The sequence below is a fragment of the Lonchura striata genome, chromosome 9 (genome assembly GCF_046129695.1).
Source record: "Lonchura striata isolate bLonStr1 chromosome 9, bLonStr1.mat, whole genome shotgun sequence".
NCBI classification, from domain to species: domain Eukaryota; kingdom Metazoa; phylum Chordata; class Aves; order Passeriformes; family Estrildidae; genus Lonchura; species Lonchura striata.
The window spans coordinates 5,477,807-5,500,880 of NC_134611.1; the positions used below are offsets into that span (position 1 = coordinate 5,477,807).

General features: G+C 46.4%; 1 protein-coding gene across 1 annotated transcript in view; it reads right to left on the reverse strand.

The window, feature by feature from the left end:
* The window catches only part of PDE4B (phosphodiesterase 4B), a 190,375-nt gene extending 169,220 nt beyond the window's left edge, over positions 1-21,155 (reverse strand). The window contains exons 1-2 of the mRNA XM_021535579.3: positions 20,823-21,155; positions 430-538 (exon numbers count right to left, since the gene is read on the reverse strand). Of these exons, the coding sequence (XP_021391254.2) occupies positions 430-471 (42 nt within the window). The 5' untranslated portion in view covers positions 472-538; positions 20,823-21,155. The remainder of the gene's footprint in view (positions 1-429; positions 539-20,822) is intronic.
* Between the last annotated feature and the right edge of the window lie 1,919 nt (positions 21,156-23,074).

The window sequence follows — 23,074 nt, forward strand, 5'->3', positions numbered from 1 at the left end:
GAGACAATTCCCCAGGAATGGGATCCGGAGTTGAATCCTTAGGGGATGATGATGATGATTAGAGTAATAATTAAATTTAAAATGCATCACCACAGCAGGTGCTGAGCTGCTGAAACGATGAGATATTTCCACATAAAAAAAATGAGATCCAGAGCAAAGATTCCATAAATCCCAGCAGCCCAAAGACCACCAGAGCACAAAACCCTGCATCAACTCCTCCAGACCTTGCCAGGTGCTCATTTTTCCTCTGCTGCTTTTATTTTCTTCTTCCTTTCTAAAAACCCTCCGAGATTATCCATCAGCAATCAAAGCCAAACCAATTTATATTTACCAAAAAAGACAAAATAAACTTTTTAGCTCACTTTCACAATGTAAAAAGAAGGAAAAGGAAAGAAAAATAAGGAAAAATAAACTTCAGCAGGAGCTCACCTCATCTGCAGTTACTGTCATGACACTTCTGCTTTTCTTCATTATCAAATTTCAAGTGCAGCCCAGGATAAAAAAATTCAGGTAAAGAGAATTTCTTCAGCGGGGCAACCTGAAAGAAAAGAAATTGTCATTTTTGTTTATAAACACACATAAATTATATATTTCTATAATTCAATTTAAATATATGTATATCATTATATACATAGAAAATTATATGTAATTATACATAGTAAAATTAATATCTATGAATATGTATGAGAATTTAGATATAATTATATAATAGATATAATTACGTACATAAATATATAAATTATCTATTATATATTGCTTATATATTTTAAAATTCATACATACATTAATGAGTTATTTAGATTTAATTATATATAAAGTATATTACATATTTATGTATCTATACATAAATATGTATATATACATAATTATGTATATATATTATGTATATATTATGTATATAGTATGTATATATACATAAATACATAATAAAGATTATATAATTATATAATAGTATAATTATGCATATAAATACATAACAAATTCTTATTTTTTAAATATTAAATATATATTTCTATATAATTCTAGAGATGTATATATTTCTATAGAAATATATAGAAAATTATATCTTTCTATAGAAATCTATAGAAACATATATTTATATATTCTATATTAATTATATTTATTATATGCTAATTTATATATATATATATATATAATTTTGATATACAAATACAAATATTTACATATTTTTTGAATACTAAACTGGGCTTGCTAACAACTAAAGCACCAAATTCCACCTGGCTACCCAGGTGGATAAAATTCTGGAATTGTTAGGGTTGCAGATTTTTGGGCTCACCAAGTGCACCCCTGGAGCAGCCCCACTGCGTCCCCAGTGTCCCCAGGTGCCACCCCACACCAGCCCCTGCAGCCGTTTCCCACTCTCATCCCAAATTTTGCAGTTTTGTGCTCTGGTGGTCTTTGGGCAGTGCGGGGTGGGATTTAGGGAATCTTGGCTCTGGATCTCATCTTTTTTATGTGGAAATATCTCCGGATTTCAGCAGCTCAGCACCTGCTGTGGTGATGCATTTTAAATTTCGTTATTACCCTAATCACCATCGTAATTCTCAAAAAATTCAACTCCGGAACCCATTCACTGGTGGGGTTAGGGTTAGGATTAAAGTTAGGATAGGGATTAAGTGGGTTTAGGGTTAGGATTAAGGTCAGGATTGGGATTAAGGTAGGATTTGCACAGCCCCCAGGGTGGATTTAGGGTCACAGTTTGGACAGGATCTGCACAGCCTCAGGATGGGTTTAGGATTAGGATTACGGTTACAGTTAGGATCAAGGTTCAAGCACCTGCACAGCTCCAGGGTGGGTTTAGGGTCAGGATTAGGGGTAGGTTTGGGGTTAGTTTAAGGGCAGGACCTGCAGAACCCTCAGGGTGGGTTTAGGGTCAGGATTAGGGTAAAATTTGGGGTTAGTTTAAGGGCAGGACCTGCAGAACCCTCAGGGTGGGTTTAGGGTCAGGATTAGGGTAAAATTTGGGGTTAGTGCAAGGGCAGGACCTGCAGAACCCTCAGGGTGGGTTTAGGGTCAGGATTAGGGTAAAATTTGGGGTTAGTGCAAGGGCAGGACCTGCAGAACCCTCAGGGTGGGTTTAGGGTCAGGATTAGGGTAAAATTTGGGGTTAGTGCAAGGGCAGGACCTGCAGAACCCTCAGGGTGGGTTTAGGGTCAGGATTAGGGTAAAATTTGGGGTTAGTGCAAGGGCAGGACCTGCAGAACCCTCAGGGTGGGTTTAGGGTCAGGATTAGGGTAAAATTTGGGGTTAGGGCTAAGGCAGGACCTGCAGAACCCTCAGGGTGGGTTTAGGGTCAGGATTAGGGTAAAATTTGGGGTTAGGGCTAAGGCAGGACCTGCAGAACCCTTAGGGTGGGTTTAGGGTCAGGACTGGAGTTCGGGTTTAGATTAAGGTTAGGGCATGACCTGCACAGTGCCCAGGTTGGGGTTACACCCCGGAGAACTGGAAGGATTGTTAAAAAAACCCCAAATGTGGAAAAATCCCATCTGCACAAAGCTCAGCACACCCAGGAGGGAGGAAACCCCAGGAATTGTGGAATGGCACCTTGGAAAGGGCCCCAGGATCTCCTGCTCCTGCCCTCCTTGGCTGCTCCCCCTGCAGCTGAACCTCTCCATGTTTCCCCAGGGGAAATTATCCCAAATGTCCCTTTTATCCACTGTGAAAAATCCCCTCCAAGAGCCTTTGCCCTTTGAGCAGCACAAAAGTTGTGCTCAAGCAGCAGAACCCAATTCCAGATTAACTGGAACGATTTTATCAATCTTCAACAACGAAGAGAAATTAAAAGCCCTGTTATTTAAAGGATTAAATGATAAATCCCCAGATATGAATGGTAAATATGGCCACGACATGCACAGATAGGCATAACATGGAATGACTGCTCACTGCCAGGAAAAATATAAATTCCCTTTATATGGAGACAAAATTCATGGAAAAACCAAAAGGAAGCAGTCGAATGATGCAGATTTGTGTTTAATAAAGTCAAATTTGGGCTTAACAAAGCCCAGTTTGGGGTATTTATCACTTCCCTGATCTGCAGGGACTGGGATCCCAACACAAACTGGAGCTGCTTCCTGAAAATGTGGAATTTCACAAGGAAAGACAAAATAAAGGAGCACCCACATAAATAAATATCCAGAGAAATTCCTGAGACTCATGGAAAAATCAAGGCCAGGAAAAGACCTTTAAGATCATCAATTCCAGCCAGCACCACCTCCACATTCTCCAGTAAACCTCAATCCACACATTCTTTGGAGAAAAAATCCAAAGGAATGAGAGTTTAAGTCCCAAATTTTGCTGAACTCCAGGACCAGGTGGACAGCAGGAAATGGGACATGGAGGGATGGGCCAGGCTGGCTAGAAGATAATTTCTGTAAAATCTGACCCCTCTCACACCCCAACTTTACAAGTATTTATTGATTTGTCAAAGTTAATTTAAGCAGAATACGGATAATGGTAAGATCCAGCTTTTTTTTCTGTGGGAATTGCAGTTCTGAGGCCTGAAGAAAACCCAACACTTCCTTTAGTCATGACTAAATTCCCATTAAAATCTGACTCATTCCTTCCTGTGCCTTCCCAGAAAAATCTGACACCTGGGATGAACATTTAAGGGGAGAATAAACCAGAGGAAAACATTCCAAAGAGGCTTCCTGGGAATTTTTTCCTCATGAACACTTTCTCATTGATGCAGACTTTTATTACAGTTCCAGTACCCAAATCCTCAAAAAAACCCTGTATCCCAGAGGATTGGTTGGGTTTGGGATCAGGGAATGCTGAACAGCAGCAAAGAGTTGCATTTGTAAATAAATTGTGAAGAAAAATCAGTGCTGCAGTTGGGTCTGATCCATTTTCCTGGAATATATCCCAAGTGGAATATGAATTTTCTTTTTACACCAAGCTTCCACCTGAAGATTTTTGTTTTCCATGACCATGTGCTTCAAAACTGGTAGGAAAACACTCCAGCAATTCCAGAGGGATCCAGCCAGGCTATGAATGAAAGGGTTCCCAAGAAGCAGCTGACAGTGAGGATAAAATCCCATGGATGCTTTTCCTGATTTTCCTGCCCAGCTCATCCAGTGTGAAATCCACTATTCGCAGCAATTCCTAAAACACATCCTCACCTGCAAATTTGGGAGGGTTTGGAATGTGAGACCCACGTTCCATCCTGGGTTTTCCCACACATTTGGCCTTCTCCATGGGCAGGGTTAAAGCTCCAGGGGATGTGAGGAGCAGATTGATGCCCTGAAGATCCCCCTGTCCCACAGCCACAGCCAAGGCTGGCTCCCAATCCCGATTTCCCACTCCCTGGATGAACAGCAGTTTTGGGAAGCTGAGCTGATGATCCAGCTCCTCTCAGCCTCCAAATCCAGCTCCTCTCCCTTTTCTTGGAGGCAGGACACAAGCACAGAGTGAAACCCCAAACAAATCCCCCTGAAATCCCAAAAACAGCACATCCCACAGTCCCACACCTGCTTCTTCCTCACTCCCACCACAGCCCCGGAGCAGGAGCTTTCCTCCCAACAGAAGATAAACCCCAGGCACCTGAATTGTGAATTACTGCAGAAGCTTTTCTAAGCAAAGGGACTTGGGAGCTGGGATTCCAACTGGATTCTTCTTAAAATCCAAGAGAACTTCACAGGGAGAGGCACTGACTCAGACAGGGTGACAGCCACCAAAAAAAAAAGTGACAACCTCAGGTCTGGCTCTCCCAGGAGGAACAGATGGGCTCCTGCTTCACACAAAACCATGGAGTGCTTTGGGTTGGAAGGGAGATTTAAATTCATCCCATTCCCCCCCAGCAGGGGCAGGGACACCTCCCACTGTCCCAGGTTCTCCAGCCTGGCCCTGGGACACTGCCAGGGATCCAGGGGCAGCCCCAGCTTCTCTGGGCAATGAGAAAGGAGGAAAGGCTGGAACACTTCCAGATGGAGCCACTCCAACACCTCCCTGGGCAACTTATTCCAGTGCCTCACCACCTTTCCAGGGAAAATCTGTTTTCCAATATCCCACCTGAACCTCCTGTGGGGCCGTTCCCTCTCCTCCTGTCTCTATCCCTGTTCCCTGGGAGCAGGTCCCAAATCCCTCCTGGCAGGAGCTGTGCAGAGCTACAGGAGCCTCCCTGAGGCTCCTCTTCTCCAGGCTGAGCCCCTTCCCAGCTCCTCATCCTCTCCTGGGGCTCCAGACCCTCCCCAGCTCCCTCAGCTGCTCCAGCCCTCCTTGGACACATCCCTAAGAATTTCCCCACTTTAGTACTTATTTGCAGAGGAAAATGTTGTTTTCTGTGACCTTTTCCCGTTTCTTGTGAGCAGCAACAGCTCAAGTGCTCTGCAGAGCTTCTGGCAGCTCTGAGAAATTCCCTCCTCCTCAGAAAAGCCAAGCTGCTCTCATTCCCAGCAGAAGCTGGGAAGATTTCACAGAGCTCTGTGAAACATAAGCAAGGGCACCTATTAGCACTAATGGCAGGAAATTGGGAAGAGTGACTCAGAGAAGAGGGATTTCATGGAATCATGGAATGGTTTGGGTTGGGAGGAACCTTAGAGCTCATCCAGCTCCAACTCCTGCCATGGAACACCCTCCTCTCCCCCTGATGGCTCCAAGCCCCAGTGTCCAGCCTGGCCTTGGACACTTCCAGGGATCCAGGAGCAGCCACAGCTGCTCTGGGAATTCCATCCCAGGGAACAATTCCCAATTCCCAATGTCCCATCCACCCCTGCCCTCTGTCAGTGAAGCCATTCCCTGTGTGCTGTCCCTCCATCCCTGCCCAAAGTCTCTCTCCATCTTTCCTGCAGCTCCTTCAGGCCCTGCAAGGCCCCACCGAGCTCACCCCAAAGCTTCTCCTCTGCAGGTGAACAATCCCAGCCCTCCCAGCAGAGCTGCTCCATCCCTGGGACCACCCTGGAGATGCAGAATAAAATCCCATGGATGCACGGGATGGAGCCTGATTTCCTGCCCAGCTCACCCAGTGGGAACTTCATTATTTACAGAAATCCATAAAACACATCTTCATGTGCAGCTTTGGGATTCCCAGCCTCTGGATTCCTGCCAGCAGCTCCACATCCCTGCTCTGCTGGATTCCATGAGCTGGATCTTCCCTTAGAGCTGCCACAGCCTTTATCTCCCCTCTCTGCCATCCTCATCCTCATCGCCTTTGCTACCTGAGGCCACCAGCACCATCCAGCTGGAGGAGGGATTCTCCCATTTGGCTTCTCCCAGCGTTCTGGAGAAGGAATTCCTCTGGTTTGGCCTCTCCCAAGGTTCTGGAGAAGGAATTCCTTCACTTTGGCCTCTCCCAGCGTTCTGGAGAAGGAATTCCTCTGGTTTGGCTTCTCCCAAGGTTCTGGAGAAGGAATTCTTTCACATTGGCTTTCCCAAGGTTCTGGAGAAGGAATTCCTCCACTTCGGCCTCTCCCAAGGTTCTGGAGAAGGAATTCCTCTGGTTTGGCCTCTCCCAGGGTTCTGGAGAAGGAATTCCTCTGGTTTGGCCTCTCCCAGGGTTCTGGAGAAGGAATTCCTCCACTTTGGCCTCTCCCAAGGTTCTGGAGAAGGAATTCCTCTGGTTTGGCTTCTCCCAGAGTTCTGGAGAAGGAATTCCTTCACATTGGCTTTCCCAAGGTTCTGGAGAAGGAATTCCTCCACTTTGGCCTCTCCCAAGGTTCTGGAGAAGGAATTCCTCTGGTTTGGCTTCTCCCAGAGTTCTGGAGAAGGAATTCCTTCACATTGGCTTTCCCAAGGTTCTGGAGAAGGAATTCCTTCACTTTGGCTTCTCCCAAGGTTCTGGAGAAGGAATTCCTTCACTTTGGCTTCTCCCAAGGTTCTGGAGAAGGAATTCCTCCTCTCCCAAGGCTCTGGAGAAAGGATTTTCCCCCTCTGGCCTCTCCCAGGGATGAGCTTTGTCCTAATTGCCAGGCTGAGTTTAAAACCCAAATTTGCTGGTTTAAGTCATCAGGCATCGGGATAAAGTCACAATTTTATCTCCAGGAATAAATCCAACCAATTTGCTTACTATAAAAAATGTTAAAGGGCAGGATGAACCTTGTAGAGGCTTGAGAAGATTCCAACCAAGTTGGGCATGGCCAAAAAATTGCCTTTATATAATTAATAATTATTAAAACCATGCTTTAATTAGGAGGTTCCTTCCCAGGGTATCAGCAGGACTGCGAGGGCTCCTCCTTCTCTGGAGTCAATCCAAGCATTAAACTGGGAATGCCCCTGTCAGGCTGTCCCAGAAATTCCAGGAATCCCTGGAATTCCTGCAGAGGGGATGACCAGGTTGTCATTTCTCTTCATTTCTTTCAGTTAAAAAAAAAAAAAAAAAAAAAATCCATATTTTGCTGTCCTTAAGCCTGAGGTGCTCTGTGGAATTCCCATGAAACACAGTTCTCAAATTTTCACCTTTTTTTTGGTGATATTTTCCCAAGTTTTCACAGATTTCTTTTCACTAGCCCATTTCTCATAGGAAACTTCCAGACAAATATTCACAGCTTGAGCAGAAAAAAAATAATTTCCATTTTCTTGATTATGGCAGGGATTTTTAATTTTATCTTTCTAAATAGCTCATCTCCTATTGTGCAAAAATGAAATGAAATTAAAAATCAGCTCTGACAGCTCCAAAGGATTCAGTTCAAGTGTTCCCCACATCAGGACTGCCAAGATAATTAAGGGGAAAATGAGGCAGACTATTAAAAGATGCAATTTCTCTCCTTCTTGTTCCTTGAGCAAATGATTTGCAGAGCCTCCCACTCCTCAGGGCAGCTGAGCAGCTCTCAGAGCCAGAACTATTATTATTATTATTATTATTATTATTATCACCATTATTACAACTTTTATCATTATCATGATTTATTTGATCTTTATTTTCTTTTATCATTTATTTATTTCATTTTATCATTATCACGATTGATCACTATCATGATTTCTATTATTATTATTATTAATATTGTTATTATTGTTGTTATTGTTATTATTATTATTATTATTATTATTATTATTATATCAATTTTAAAACACACCAAACCCCAGAAAATTCAGCCAGGCAAATTTCCCCCCCTGTAGATTTTTGATTTTTTTCTAAATTCCATTTATTGCTCCCCCTGTGCTTTTACTGTCACCCCCAAGCTTTTCTGGACCCCCCAGAAAATGGGAATGCTGCAGATCCATGGGGATTATTATGGGATAAACACTGCAGAAATAAAGCAGCCCTTGGCTCCTGTCCCTCATTTACTTCTTCTTCTCCTAAACTCTCCCACAGGTCGAGCTTTAGGACCTTTTCTCCAAAAGAAAAAGTTTTAAAATCCTCACTTCTCCCAGAGTTTTTCTGGGAAAAGCCAAATTGCCTGAAAAGAAGGATTTTTTTTCTCTTTTTTCTTTTTAATTTTATTCCAGAGTCAAGCAGCAAAGCCAAGCAGTGACCCCAGGAACACTGAGGTCAGAGCTGAGCCTACAAAGAGAGCACCTCATCCTCCAGAAGTCTTGGAAAATAGGGATATTCCAAACCTTGCCCCTTTTTCCTGTTGGAAAAAAACCACTAAGAATAGTGGGGAAAGATTAAATCCAAAATTAGAGCAGCAACTTCATTTTTAGGCTTTTAAATCCACTTTTTTGGGGTTTTCCAAGCTCAAAGCCCCTTGGGAACGTCACAAGAACACCAGAATTCCATGAAGGAATTCCAGGCTGAATCTCCAAACAATTCAACCCCAAAATTCCACGTCTACTGAGCCAAAAACTGCCCTAAAATTCACTTTTTAGGCTTTTAAACCCCCTTTTTATGGGCTCTCCAAGCTCAACCCCTTGTGGGAATGCCACAAGAACATCAGAATTCTGTCACGGCTGAAACCTCAGAGTCCTTCAACCTAAAATTCCATCTTCGCAGGGCCAAAAATTGCCCCAAACCCCCACTTTTTTAGGCTTTTAAACTCACTTTTTTTAGGAGAAGCCTGGAGAACCAAGGGAGAGCTGAGACTGTAAGGAAGGGACTTGGAGTAAGGTGGGAAAAATGAGCTTTAAGGTCTCTCCCAACCCAAATCATTCCAGGATTCGCACGCAGAAAATGGGAGGTGAGGATGTGGGCTCTCCAGGATGGAGCATCCTGGTTTTCTGTCCCAGACAATCCCGCTTTTCTCCCATCCCACATTCCCCAACCCAGCCATGGAACAGCAGCAAAATCCAATTCCAGGGCCTGAGGAAAAACACCTTCCATGGCCAATTAGAAGAAACACCTCCAATCAATCATCCAGCTTTTCCGACCGCGCGTACACGCAAAATCCCAATAAAAAGGGGAAAACGAGGATTTGTGCCACAAGAAATTCCTGCTGCTGTTTAAACCCTGCACTCCGTGTCCTCTCCTTCCCATTCTGCAGCTGAGAAATTGCTTTTTCCTCAATATTCATCCAAAACTGCAAAGCCTGGCATTGGGAATATTAAACAGGACATGAGAGCACCGTGGTCAACTCCAAACCTGATTTATCCCAGGTTTTTTTTCCATGTTAGCGATTTCCAGACTGAAATTTCTGTCTGCCCATCCAATAAAAAAAAAAAAAGGAGATTAAGATGAAAGAAAAAGCATTTGGCATTCTGGAAATGCTCCCGTGTTTTCCAGCAGCCACTTCCATATTTTATTTCAGCTATTTGAAGTGGCATCTTGGACAGCACTAATTTATAACGGGAGATGGAAGGGGGAAAACCTGATTTAGAGGGACATTTCAGCTTCCTTATTCCAGGATTTTTCCTCAGAGCCAAAGCAGATGTTCCTGTTTCCTTAGACTGTGGTTGTTTTCTTTCCTTCTGGATCTGGTATTTTGCTTCTTGGGCAAATATTTGCATTATTTTCGATGCCAGGCAGAATGATCAGCATTTTTTTTTTAAATGAAAAAGTGATTTAGCTCATTCTGCGACTCCCTCCCAAACGAAGCGCTCTGAAGTGAGGTGAAAGTGGCAATTCCAGCATTTTCTCCCAATTTCTCCCAGTCATTTCTTTCCCAGTTATCAAAAAGTGCTTTAATTACAAGGAGTGATCCTTGCACTGCCCCTTGCAGAACATTTTGGGAAGTTTTTATCCAATTGCATCGCTTCAAAGGCTGCAATTAACCCTGTTCAGTAACCCCTGCTCCCAAAATCCCAGTGCCTCCTGCAAGAAATTCTCATTTCCCAAGGAACAGCTCCGTGTCAGGGTCCTTGTGTGACACTATTAAAAAATCTGCCTCTGCTGGTCAAATAATTCCATGTTGAGGCTGCAGAGGGAATGGGAAAAGTGGAAATTCTGAAATATTGGGATGTAGGAGTGTGCCAGGGGGTTCCAAGAGGAATGCCAACATGGATCTCTCCAGCCTCACCAGGAAAATCCCAATTCTGGGGAATGCAGCACCTGAAAATGGAGAAAGCGGCCAGAGGATGGAATTCCCTGGGATATTGGGAAGGAATTCCTGGCTGGGAGGGTGGGGAGAGCCTGGAATAGAATTCCCAGAGCAGCTGGGGCTGCCCATGGATCCCTGGCAGTGCCCAAGGCCACCTTGGAGCAGTTTGGGATAATGGGGATTTGAGGATTTTAAATTTCCCTTCCAAGCCAAGCCAGTCCTGCATCCTGGGATTTTGGAGGTTGAGGCTTTGAGGCATAAAAGAACCATTCCAAGCTAATCCAGGGGATTTTTCCACCCAAATTTGAGGCTACCTGGAAAGAACAATATCCCAGTAACACCCAAACATGTTCCTTTTGGGCAACCAGTGCTTCAAATATAAAAATACAGCACAAAAATTCTCCAAGTCACAGGAATGACCCAACTTCTCCACAGGTTTTCCCATTTTATTCTTAGGATATGTTTTCCTCAGACAAAAAAATGCAGATTAAGAGGATGCACAATTCCCAAATCCTGAAATCCCCACCCAGCTCCCTGAATTCCCAAAGGAGCAACAGGAGAGGAGTTCTAAAGCTCTCATTTTTTTAATTGCTTTGCTGGAAAGTTAAAGGGCATTTTTGTATTCCTGGAGAAAATAAACCCAAACATTTGGATTGAATTGCTACATGAATTATTTGAGGAGAGTTTTCCCAACTTTTCCAGGATCACAAGACATGCAGAGAGAGGAGAGGGATGGGCTGAGTTGGTTTTCCTGCTCAGGGTTTGGAAGATCCTTGTCCATGGCTATTCCAGAGTTTCCTGGGAATGGTGAGCAGGGAAAGGGAAGCTCCAACTCTCCCTCCGTGGGCTCCCAGATCCCTTCCCCCAGAGCTGAGTCACTTGGATCATAAATTCCAACCTCACTTCCCAGTTACTATAACAACTTCATGGATTTCTTCTCGTTATTAATTACACCCAACCCTAATCTGCTGCTCCACGATCAGGCACTCCAGGAGAGCTTCCCCTCTCCCCTCTCCCTTCTCCCTTCCAAAGGTTTTTCATTCCCAGCTCGCTCCCACATTCAGGTGCTCCCCTCATCAATCTGCTTCCACTGAGATAAGGAAATGCTGATATTCCTCCCTTTGAAAACTCAGAATAGAAGGAAATGGGTTTTTTCCTCAAAACAAACAAGATGCTCAAAATAAAACTGCAAAATCTGGGCCCTCAGCTGTTTTCCCGCAGCAAATGTGGAGCAGGGAACAGCTTGGAATATAATCCACCCCAGCACGGAGGGAATGAGCCCTCTGGAAGCAAAGCTGGGAGCCAGAGCAGAGGAGCAGCTGCAATCTGATTTATTGGGGCTGAATTTACATCTCTGGGGTCTGAACGGGAAACCTCTGCTGCTGGAAAAGGCAGGAAAAGGCAACAAACTCCAGGCCAATCCCAAGGTCCTGAGGTGTTGGAGTGAGCACAATGAGCCCTCTTCATTTTCCTCTGGATCAGCTCGAGAGATGAAGGGACACCTCTACCCAAGAGAATGGAGTGATTTCCTTTCCTTCCTTTCCCTTTCCTTCCTTTCCCTTTCCTTCCTTTTCCTTCCCTTTCCTTCCCTTCGCCTTTCCTTTCCTTTCCTTTCCTTTCCTTTCCTTTCCTTTCCTTTCCTTTCCTTTCCTTTCCTTTCCTTTCCCTTTCCCTTTCCCTTTCCCTTTCCCTTTCCCTTTCCCTCATGGGATGGGGAAAATGGAAACATTTTCTCAGCCTGGAGAGCAGGGAAGGGGAGCAGGGAAAAAGGGCATTTCCTGCTCCATTCCCACAGGGATCCAACAGCACTGACCCCACAGAATCACAGAATTCCAGACTGCTTCATGTTGGGAAGGACCTTAAATCCCATCCCATCCCATCCCAGCCCTGCCACGGCAGGGACACCTCCCACTGTCCCAGGCTGCTCCAGCCTGGCCTGGGATACTTCCAGGGTTCCAGGGGCAGCCAGAGATTCTCTGGAAAACCCCAACTTTACCCTAAGTAGGGATTTTTTCCCCCATCACCACATCCCTCCCTGAATTCCCTCGGCTTGGGAACAGCCTGTGCCTCCTCCCAAGTGACTGCAGGTCTCTGATGGAAGTTTTGGCAGCTCCCCAGAGAATTTATAAACGAAAATTCCAATATCACTTGATCTGTTCATTTGAAGGAATGCGTCTCCTGCTCGCTGAAAGAAAAAAGTCCCACTTCAAATACCAGCCCAAAAATCTGGGAACCACTGGGTGCAGTGGAAAGCTGCACTTCGTGCAGCTCAGGAGTGAAGAATTCCTGCTGCTCTCCTGGTGAATCCCTCGGGATCAGGTGTGGAACGCAGCACTCAACTCCTCTGCAGAGCCACCAAAACACAAAATCCTTTAAAGCCCCCGGCCAGATGGAGAACACTCCTTTCCCCTCCTCTGCAGGAAAAGGGGAGAGGATCCGAGCCCACAGAATTCCAACTGCAGGGAAAAAACCCTCTCCGGATATTTTATACTTTAAAAAATCATGGAAATGATGGTTTGGTTCTATTTCCAGCATGAAAACCTGCGCTGCTTTAGTCACCGAGTCACAGATAAACACATGGGGAACATTTTTGTGCTGCCTTCAATTTTTTCCATCTCAAATGACAAATTTCCATGAATTTCATCCCTCTGATTAAAGGGCAGTTGTTACACACCTACAAATACCCTTTAAAAACCCATCAGTGCAACCACAATTCAAAAAAAAAAAAAAATTAATGGAAGGGTGGATCTGAAATCCAAACCAAAGCAGCTGCAGGATTCCCAGCATCAATCCAGGATTGCTCCCAAGGGCACAATATCAATAATAAAAACCAAACACAGCTTTGGTTTCCTGCGGAGTAAAAGAAAATCTGGTTTATCCAACCAAAAATGTAGGAATTGCTGTACTGGGAAGCAAATGGCCAGCACCAAACTGGTGTTGGATCCATGAGACAGCACAGGGTGGACCAAAAAAAAAGGAATAATTCAACAACTCTGAGGAGTAAAATGGGAAAAGGAGTAGCCAGGAATACTCCAGGAATAACCAAGAATATCCCAACTTGATCATACAGTGAATTATGGGAAGGGAAAAGGGAATTTTGGGGGATTGGATGCCATTCCATTAGAGGATTTGGGGAGATTTCTCCTGCTTGCTCCTGTTTTATAAACAACCCCAAAAATGCTGCCTCAATTTCTCCAGCAAAATCCATACTAAGAACAGCTCAGGTCATGGAAAAAAAAATCCAATATTTCACCCAGGAAAACTCACGGAAGCTTCTTAAAAGTCAGGGAGAGTCGGCTCAGAGCTAAATCATTATTTTTTAATCATAAAGCTTCTCTGGTTTTCCACAAGTGTAAATAAATCCCTTATCCTGTGCTTGGGAAATTCTTCCTGAATTTTCCTACAAAGCCCTGACTCAAGGAATTAATTACAATTATTTCACATGACAAGAGTCTTGCAATAATATTTTTATGCTGAGAGCGGGTGACTAAAAATGAGGAATGATTAAAAAAATGTATTTTTCTACTTCCTTTCAGTGCCTGTGACTGGATTATTTCCCTCCTTTTTTAAGACTAACTGGATTTCTGGGAACATGGCTTCAGAAGGAAATGAAGAATGAGGTGAAATAAATGTTTACTTTTATAGTTCTTCTGCCTGACAATCTGAGCACTGCCTTGTTCTTGCTTTTCTGGGAAAAGGCATGGAAAACTTCCTATTTTTAATGGAAATGATTCATCAGTGACCCACAAGCAGCTGGGAAAAACCCCACAATGTTCCCGTGGCTCCTGCAGAATAAGGAAAACGGGAAAACCCCAGCCCCAGTTCTGCCCCAGAAGTGGACACACACAAACACCACCTCAAACAATGGAAGTACAGGCAGAGATTTCATGGATTTCCCCAAGAAAGCGCAGGGAAAGGGGCTTGGAATAGGAATTCTGGGATGAATTCTAGAAAGGAAATGCAGAATTGAGCACTGCATGCAGAGGAAAGAAAGAAGGCAAAGAAAAAGCCACACAAAACCAACTGAGGAATATTCCCTTCTCCCAGGCTGGGAGGAACCATTGGGAAAGGGCATCCCAACAATTCTTCCGGATGAACAGAAACAGTTTTGGCAAAGGAGACGCTTTTCCTGGAGTTTGCCACGAGGAGCCTCTTTGGGAATTCTCAGACCAGAGCCCGCCATGGAATCCTTGGGATCAGTGGGATGCAGGAGCTCCAGACCTGCTCATCCTGCCCTGGAATCCATTCCTGGAGAGGTTTCTCTCCAAGGATCATCTGGGACAGGCTCCCTGCTGTCCTCTGAGGATCCCAAAAGATCCACAGAGAGCTTTTTCCAGCAGCACCTCTGGAAGGAGCAGGATTCCAAGCTCTCCAAGTAACACTCCTGCTCTGCTCTCCCTGCCCTGTCCCTCATCCCGAGATCCTGGAGAAGGGGATGACAACCTGGGACAGGCTCCCTGCTTTCCTCTGAGGATCCCAAAAGATCCACACAGATCCTTCCCTTTTCCAGAGGGAAGAGCAGCACCTCTGTGAGGAGCAGTGCTGGGAATCCAAGCCCCAGACCTGCTCATCCTGCCATGGAACCCATTCCTGGAGAGGTTTCTCTCCAAGGATCACCTGGGACAAACTTCCTGCTTTTCCTGGCATCCCAAAAGATCCACACAGTTTTCCAGGGGGAAGAGCAGCACCCCTGGAAGGAGCAGTGCTGGGAATCCAAGCTCTCCAAAGAACATGGCACGTCCTGCTCTGCTCCTGCCCAAGCTCACTTCTCCTGCTGCCCACAGGACAACGGGAATGCTGTGATATTCCTATTCCTTGGCTAACCAGCAGGGAAAGCTGAGGGGAAAATCCCAAGGAGGAATCCCAGAACCACAGCAGGTTTTCATGGAAAACTGGGACTGATCTCCAATCCAGCCCCCACGACCACCAGCTGGAGCATGGAGAATCCTGTGCTCTTTTCCAACCTTCTTTTTTTCTTCAGTGACACTTTCCCAGCGTTAAATAGGATGTTTTTCCTTCCAGGCAGGAGAGGGTTTAGCCCCGGCACCGCAGGCCCTGGGAGGTTCCTGCTCAGCATTCCTGAGCACGCTGGGCATCCCCAGGATCTGCTGTTCCCCGAGCAGAATCCCAGCAAACAGAGCAGCCTGGCCCTCAAGGTTTCCAGATGTCTCACACTGATTTTCTCCTCAAGAGCTCTTGTGCTGCTGGATCATTTTCTGCTTCTCATTTGAGCTGCTGCTTTCAGAAACGGTGATTCCCGAGGATTGCTCCTTTTGGATTCCTCTCTTCCCCAAGATCCTGCTCCCACTATTTATAAACACCCTTGCAAGTGTCCCTGTTGCAAGGAGCTCCTCTCCAGATTTATCCCTCACATTTCCCAAGAGCTCTGGCAATCCTAGATTTTCTGTGCTGTTTATTCCAGTGGGATCCTGCCTGTGCCTTCCTCGAGCAATTGCTGAATTACAAAAGTGTGAATGGGACAAAAATCAACGGCAAGAATTTATTTTTCCATCAGAGCACAGTCCTAATCCTTCCCCAAAGCTCAGGAGGGATTTATCCCTTGGTGCCCATCCTGCAGGCAGCAAATATTCAACCCAGATCCATGGGAGTGACTCAGAAGCTGAGCTTTGTTTAGCAACAGCGAGGTTAGAGAAGGTTCTCTTCCATCAGGGGAAATTTCTCTCTTTTTTCCTTTACATTTCAGATTTGAGGCACCAAAGCTGATTCCTTCACACCAGTGAGAAACTCCAAGTCTCAGATTCCTTCTACGCTCCAGGCAGTGCCTTTATTTGCCTTAGCTCCCAGAAGAAACACAATTCCTTGGATTTACCAGAAGCACCTGAGCTCACCGAGGAGCCCAGGCAGCAACAAAACTGAAAACCTGGTGCTTATTTACCCAAGCAAAGGGTCAACTTCTTGTTTCCAGGTTCAGAACCACTGACATAAAAGCACAGCATCCAAAGGAACCCTGAGGAGCAAATCCTCTGGCAGCTCCACTCAAAACCACCCAGGGATTGGTGTCCCTACAGCAGGCAGATTCCCTCTGGGTTTAGGAGAGCTCAGGTGAATTCTCTGGCTTATAAACCCCCCTGGCATCAGTTGATTTGCTTTCCCTCTCTGCTGTGCTTCCCTGGCTCTCTGGAGTCTCCAAGGCTGGATTGTTTCCTTGGATTTATTTTAGCTGACCTCTCTTTCCCCTCTTCTCTCTTCCCACACCTTCCTTCGCTTGCAGCACAGCGAGCTCTGCCCCTTGTTCCACAAGATCTGCCTCAAGCAGTGAAAATAAAACATCATTTTATTGCCTACAATCCCTGTCCTACTTCCTGCAGGCCGGGAGGGCTTGGATGAGGAGGAGAGAAGAGTTTTGTGTGTTTGCTGTGGTCCCTGGTCCCGAGCTGCTCCCCAACACCTCCTGCACAGCAGGCAAAGCCCAAGCCAGGACAGCAGCTGCTCCCACCAAATCTGCGGCCAAAATCAGGTCAAACCTGGGCTATTATCCCCCAGCAAATTAATTAGAGAGCAAACGAGGCCGAGTTAACTCTTGAGCAGATCAGTGGAACGTTCTCAACAGATGTCTGCAGAGGAATATTCCAAATATTCCTCAGGAATGCCATCCCAGAGCCCAGCTCTCCCACAGAACACAGAACCACTGGGGAGGTTTTCCATCCTCAGACACGGCACAGAAAAATCTGAGAGATGTAGAGGTTTTCTTTTCACAAATCAATTCCCTGCCAGGACACTCCCAGAAATGAGGTGCCCTCAACTGCTCTGACGTGGAGGATCTTGGGGCTCCTGCTGTTGTTCTGTCACCAGAAATGAACCCAATTAATCCACTGAAACACTGGCATTTCCCCACTTCTCCTGCAGCCCGCAGGACGCCGGGAATGCTGTGATATCCCTTGGATAATCAGCAGGGAAAGCTGAGGGGAAAATCCCAACGGGGAATCCCAGAACCACGGCTTTCATGGAAACCAGGTTTTCATGGAAAACTGGGGCTGAGCTCCAGCTCATCTCCAATCCAAAGGGGCTTTGCCCACTTGGCTCCAGCCCCCACACGTTAATGACCATAATTCAGCATTTTTCCAATGTTCAGGCCCGAAGTTTTATCTTTTTATCCCAAGGAAGCAATTTTCTTTCTCTAATTTTGCTCTATAAAATATCTCACTCTATGCAATATCTTTGCTCCACGCTGTCCCAATTCCCAAGCTGTATTTTCAGCACCACTGAGATTGTCCTTAACTTCTCCCAGGCCCTGGATCTGCCTCGGTTCCACTTCGGCAAAAATATCCACAACCCTCTTTGCTGCCAGAGAGGAGAGAAATTCAGGAAACAAAACGGATGGAGGAAAGGGAAAAAAATCCCACAATCCACACACAAACCCCCACATGGACAGACAGAAAAGGGAGAAACGAAGATCAAAAAAAAAAAGGGAATTTTCTGGATTTTCCTCCCCTGAGTTCTTTAGAAACAAAGTGTATCCTTAAGTGGCCAAACATGAGGAAAAGCCAAAGTCAGAGTGCACAAAATGACATTTTTTAAGCACCTGAATAAGCACGGATTTAACCCAGCCTCATCCTCTAATCTATTTTCTCATCAGTGCCAGATGCTGCAGCAGAAAGTGCAGGAATTCCACTGGAGGCAAACATGGAATAATCTGCTCTCCCAGGAAATTCCCTCTCAGCTCTCAGCCTGCTTTAAAATACAAAGGATAAACCCTTATATCTTTTCTGTATTGTTCTCTAAAAATTGTCTTTTTCAGTTTGCAAAGTTTCTCAGACTTCTGGAGACTTCTGTGACTGGCAGGAAATATTTTGCCAAGTTTTGTGCTCCAAGAACGCTCCTTGGCCTAATTAAACATCTAATGAAAAATTAAGTTAAAAATTAAACCCAAGGCTTTGGATTTTTCAATTTTGCTGCATAACCAAGAGAAAAGTTCTTCATTTACTTTCTGTGCACCATTCATCAAACTCTTTCTAAGATTTTAACCTGAATAATGGATAGATCCTTGAATTATTTGGGATATGAAGGGCTCACAGATGAATGGAACACTCCGAGATTGAACAGAAAGCACAGCCAGGCTTTCCCTGCATGTTTTAGCACAACAGGATAGTATCAATTTGTAAAAATTGATTTTAATTTTTTTTTTTTTGTAAAAAGAAACTTGAAGCTGAGAGCTGTTTTCATAATTAAAGAAATTTTGCCGAAATTCACCTAGCCCAGCTCCAGCATCCCCCTGCATCACCTGAAACCAAAACACTGCAGCAGCAAGGAGCCCAAAGTGAAGCTGACAAATTATTTTCATCCTCTAAACTGAGGGGAAAGGGGAATAAAAAACCCCACAGCGTGAGTAATAACATCAGGTTAAAATCCTTTTCCTTCAAAGCAGTATTTCATATAAATATCCACTCATCTGTTTGCAACAGGCATCAAGTTTAAGGGAGTTTTATCACCTCATTATTTGTTTCACACCTTCCCAGTGTTTGTTTTTTATTTTTTTTTCCATCTGCCAAGGCTGTATTTATCCCACTGCCATAATTATCCAATTTTATTTGCTGAGGGACCCATATAAAGACTGAAAATTGGGAAGACAGGCACTTAATCTAAAGGAATAAAGGTGTTTCCAAGGACTGTTTTGTCACTATTTTTCCCAAATGTTTAAAACTTCCCCCATTTCTACAGGGACAGCTCCACGTGGGTCATTCCAAGCAAAGGATGTTTGGATAAAACAAAGCATTCCAATTAAAAGCTGCCATTTTAGGCAGGATTTTCCAGCTCCGTCCGTGGCTATCCATTTCAAATATGGAAATTCCAGGGATTTGATTGGAATGACTCTTTAAAGGAGCCCTGTGCTCCCAGAGACGATTACTCAGCTAATCTGGGTTAAGCTTCCTGATGGATAAATCAGGATTTGAATGCTGAATAAGGAGAGGTTTCCATGTGACGTGGGAAGAGCTGGGAAGTAAATACAGAAGCGGTGGAGAAAAAAAACCTGAGTATGTTTTTGGAAAAAACAGCTAAAAAGGCTCAATATCATCCTTTACTCCAGCTTCACATTAAAGCATTGCACTACAAATTTTTTTTTTCCTGGAGTCTAAAATGTCCAAAAATGAGAATAAAATAGGGTACAGCTGGTATCCTACCAGTAGGTGCCAGGTAAAGTAGGCACCCTGGAGCACCTGAGCAGGCACAAGGAAACATTAAAAATGATGAGATGACAAGAGAAACAGAGAATTCCAATGAATAATCTGCTGGGAAAAGCACTTGTTGTGCTAACAAGCTTTTATTCCAGATGATTTATAGATCACAGATTTGTTCAGAACCTTTTTAACCAGCAGCTCCCTCCCTGGAGCTGGTAATGAGGGACACTACAAATGAGCATCTCTCTCATAGTGGCCTAAAAAAGTTCCCTGTTCCACTGGATTTATGACCTGCAAATGCAATTATTCAGCTTATTCACTGCTGCTTCTTAGGGACACCAGGAGTGCAGAGGAGAAAAACAAAAGGCATTGTATGGATTCTGCTGGAAGGAGTCTCGCACAAGAGAGATCCACCAGGAATTCTCCGTTCGGTGGAGGATCTCTCGGGATGTTTCCTGTAGCAACAGATGCAGAGCATCACACAAAACAACTCAGTGCCCTCCTGGCTCCATCCCAGCCCCAGAGATCGCAGCAAACACCTCGTTCCTCGGCAGAATTGACTTATAACTCACCAACCTCCATGTGAGGAGGGCAAAAAAGCTCCTCTCTTCGTGGAGCCACACCGAGGGAACAAACCCCAGATCCTCTGTGAACACCGAGGGAACAAACCCCAGATCCTCTCTGAACACCGAGGGAACAAACCCCAGATCCTCTGTGAACACCGAGGGAACAAACCCCAGATCCCCTCGGAACTCACAACTCCCACCGGGCTCCGCACTGGGAAAGGGAGGCTGGGGAAGGACACACGGCCTGAAAGCCCACGGCGGGGCAGGATGAGGAGGGAATGCCTGGGCAGAGGAGCAGCGGGCGGGCTCGTCCCGCTCGGGGCAGGGGGAGCCCGGCGGGGCCGCCCCGTCCCAGGGCGCAAATCCCGGGAATGCGCCTCGGGAACACCACGGCCCGACAGGAATCCGAGGCGGAATACAGCGAGAAGGGAAATAAACATATCCACAGAGCACCTAGAAGGTGCAGAGGGCGCAGAAATAAAGTGATTTAAAAAAAAACAATTAAAGTGCACATCCCCTCGCTGGCAAACCGCAACCCTCGCTCGTTTGGGATTTTTTCTCTTAAGGCCATGTGATTCCCCAGGACAAAACTTAAGCGGGGGCAGGCGAGCAGCGCACAGTGTCTCGGTGCTGGGGCTCGGCGGGGCGCGGAGCGGGAGCCGCTGAGGGCAGGGCCGGGCCGGGCACGGTCCCCTCGGAGCGCGGCCGCCTCAGCGCCGGCCCCGCGCGGCCCCTCCGCGGGCAGCGCTTACCTCCGGCGGGCTCCCCCGGCTTCTGCTCCGCTTCTGAGCGCTTCTGAGCGGTTCTGCCCCGGCTCTGAGCGGTTCTGCCCCGGCTCTGCGCGGTTCTGCGCGGTTCTGCGCGGTTCTCCTCAGGCTCCCGCCCTCAGCGCTCCATGGCCCCGGCGCTGGCGGCCGCGCTTCCCCAGCGCTGCAGCCCCGCGGGGAGCGCCGGCGGCTCGGCTGCCTTCCCTTCGCTCCCCGCTCCTCTCCTTCCCTTCCTGCCTCTGCCTTTCCGCCCCTTCCTCTCGCTCTGCCTGCTCCGCGGCGCTCCGCTCTCCCCTCCCGGCCCCGTCCGTCCCGCCCCGCTCCGTGCGTCCCTCCCCCGCCGCAGCCCCGGCCCCGCGTCCTCCCGGCCGGGCTGGGGCCGAGGCGAGCTCCGGCGGCGGCTCTGCACGAATCCAGCCGGGTTCCAGCCTGCACGGGCTGGCAGCAGCCTGGGCTGCTGCGTGGCATCGCTCGCCCGTGGCGGGGTGCGATGAGGGCAGCGCTGAGGTGCCTCCCAAGCCAAACCAATTCCAGGAAGGAATCAAACACAAATAATCAAACACAAGTCCATTGATAGCTTAGATCCATAGGGGCAGAGCAGGGCAGAGGAAGCAGCTGGTGGTGTTCGAGAACTCTCCCCGGGGAATGGTGCCTGGAGCAGAGGAGCGCTCACCGGGGGAAGCAGCGGGCACAAGCCCCGGGCACAGCCGGGCTGGGATTTTGGGGAGGAATTCTCCCCTCCTGGCAAACGAGAGCTGCTCACCTCGAACACTGAATGTCACATCTCACACCTGTGGGAGCTGCTGCCCGGTCACACCGCCCCAAACACCCAGCAGATAAAGGGTGATTCTCTTTATCTGGTTTGTCACTTCTGTTTCATCGCAAACATGAGATCTTAGGGTGTTTGATGTCCTCATCAAAGGCCAAGTTTCTGGAGTAATAACATCAGGACTTGGCTCACGTGGTAAAAGAGGAATTTTCTGGTCTTCAGGGCCGAGGAGCAGCATTTAAAAGGCTTACAGAACCCACCCCAATTCCCCAAAACCTCAGAGTCCAGCAGGGAAAAACAAAATCTATTCATTATAAAACCTTTTAAATGAAGAGTTAAACTGGTTATTTGCGGATGACACACAGCCCCTTGATTTTTTCCAGGGATGCATGACTGTAGCCTCTGAAAAGTGAACAGAAGGCTGCTGTGTTGAGATTCTTACTCAAGTCCCATCCCATGGCCCAATATCCCACAGGCCCACAGGCCAGACCACAGCAGATTTTGATAAACCACTCTTTATGCAATAAAAGAACAATATTGAATGAAAGTTCTGTGCCCACAGAGGAGAAAGGATTGTCTGTCCAGCTCAGTAAAAGAGTTAATAATTAATAGAGAGATTTCTCTAACATACAGGAGTTTCTGTTAAAATATAAAATTAATTATCAATCGAATGTCAACATGCCAATACCTTTTACAAAATTTAAAAGTAAATTTAAATTCTCCTGCAGTGAGGAGAGCCAAGGTGAATTTTTGTCCCTCTCTGCTGCCCTGGACACAGATCAAGGACTCGGATCCAGAGTTTGGTGTGCAAAGTTCTTAAACTCGTTAAACTCTGTGAAACTCCACAGAGAAGTCACTTCTGCAATCCTCCCCTGGATTCTAGGTGTAAACCCTGTGCTTTAGGCTCAGGCAAATCTTTGGAATATTTAGGAGTTGTCTCATCTGTAAGCACTGAACAACACGAACTAGGGCAGGACACAGAATTCCCAAAGGGCTGAATGAAACTCTGCTCTTCCAGACTACAAGGCCAGGGAAATCCAAATCCTGCTCTTGGTCATTCCCAGCCTCCAGGCAGCACATCCAAGCTTTGCAGCTCCCTGGCAACAGGAGAGAGCAGCAACCCTGATCCGGGCAGCGATTCCGAGTCAGGGATGCAATTCCAGAGGCTGGGAAGAGCAGCAGTGCTTCAGCCTGCTGGGAAGGACGGGGCTGCTCTGGTGGGCAGCTGGCAGCTCCCAGGGTTCCTCCTCTGTCCCCTGCCATCCTCCTGGAATCCTCCTGGAATCCTCCTGAAATCCTCCAGGAATCCTCCAGGAATCCTCCAGGAATCCTCCTGGATGCCGGGAGGGAATGCTGAGAGCAGGAGGATGAAGTGAAGGCTCTCCTCAGAGCTCCTGCTGCGATGGCATCGTGGGCTCGTGTTACTCTCACCTGCCTCCACCGAGCCTGCCAAGCCAGCTCCAAGAAG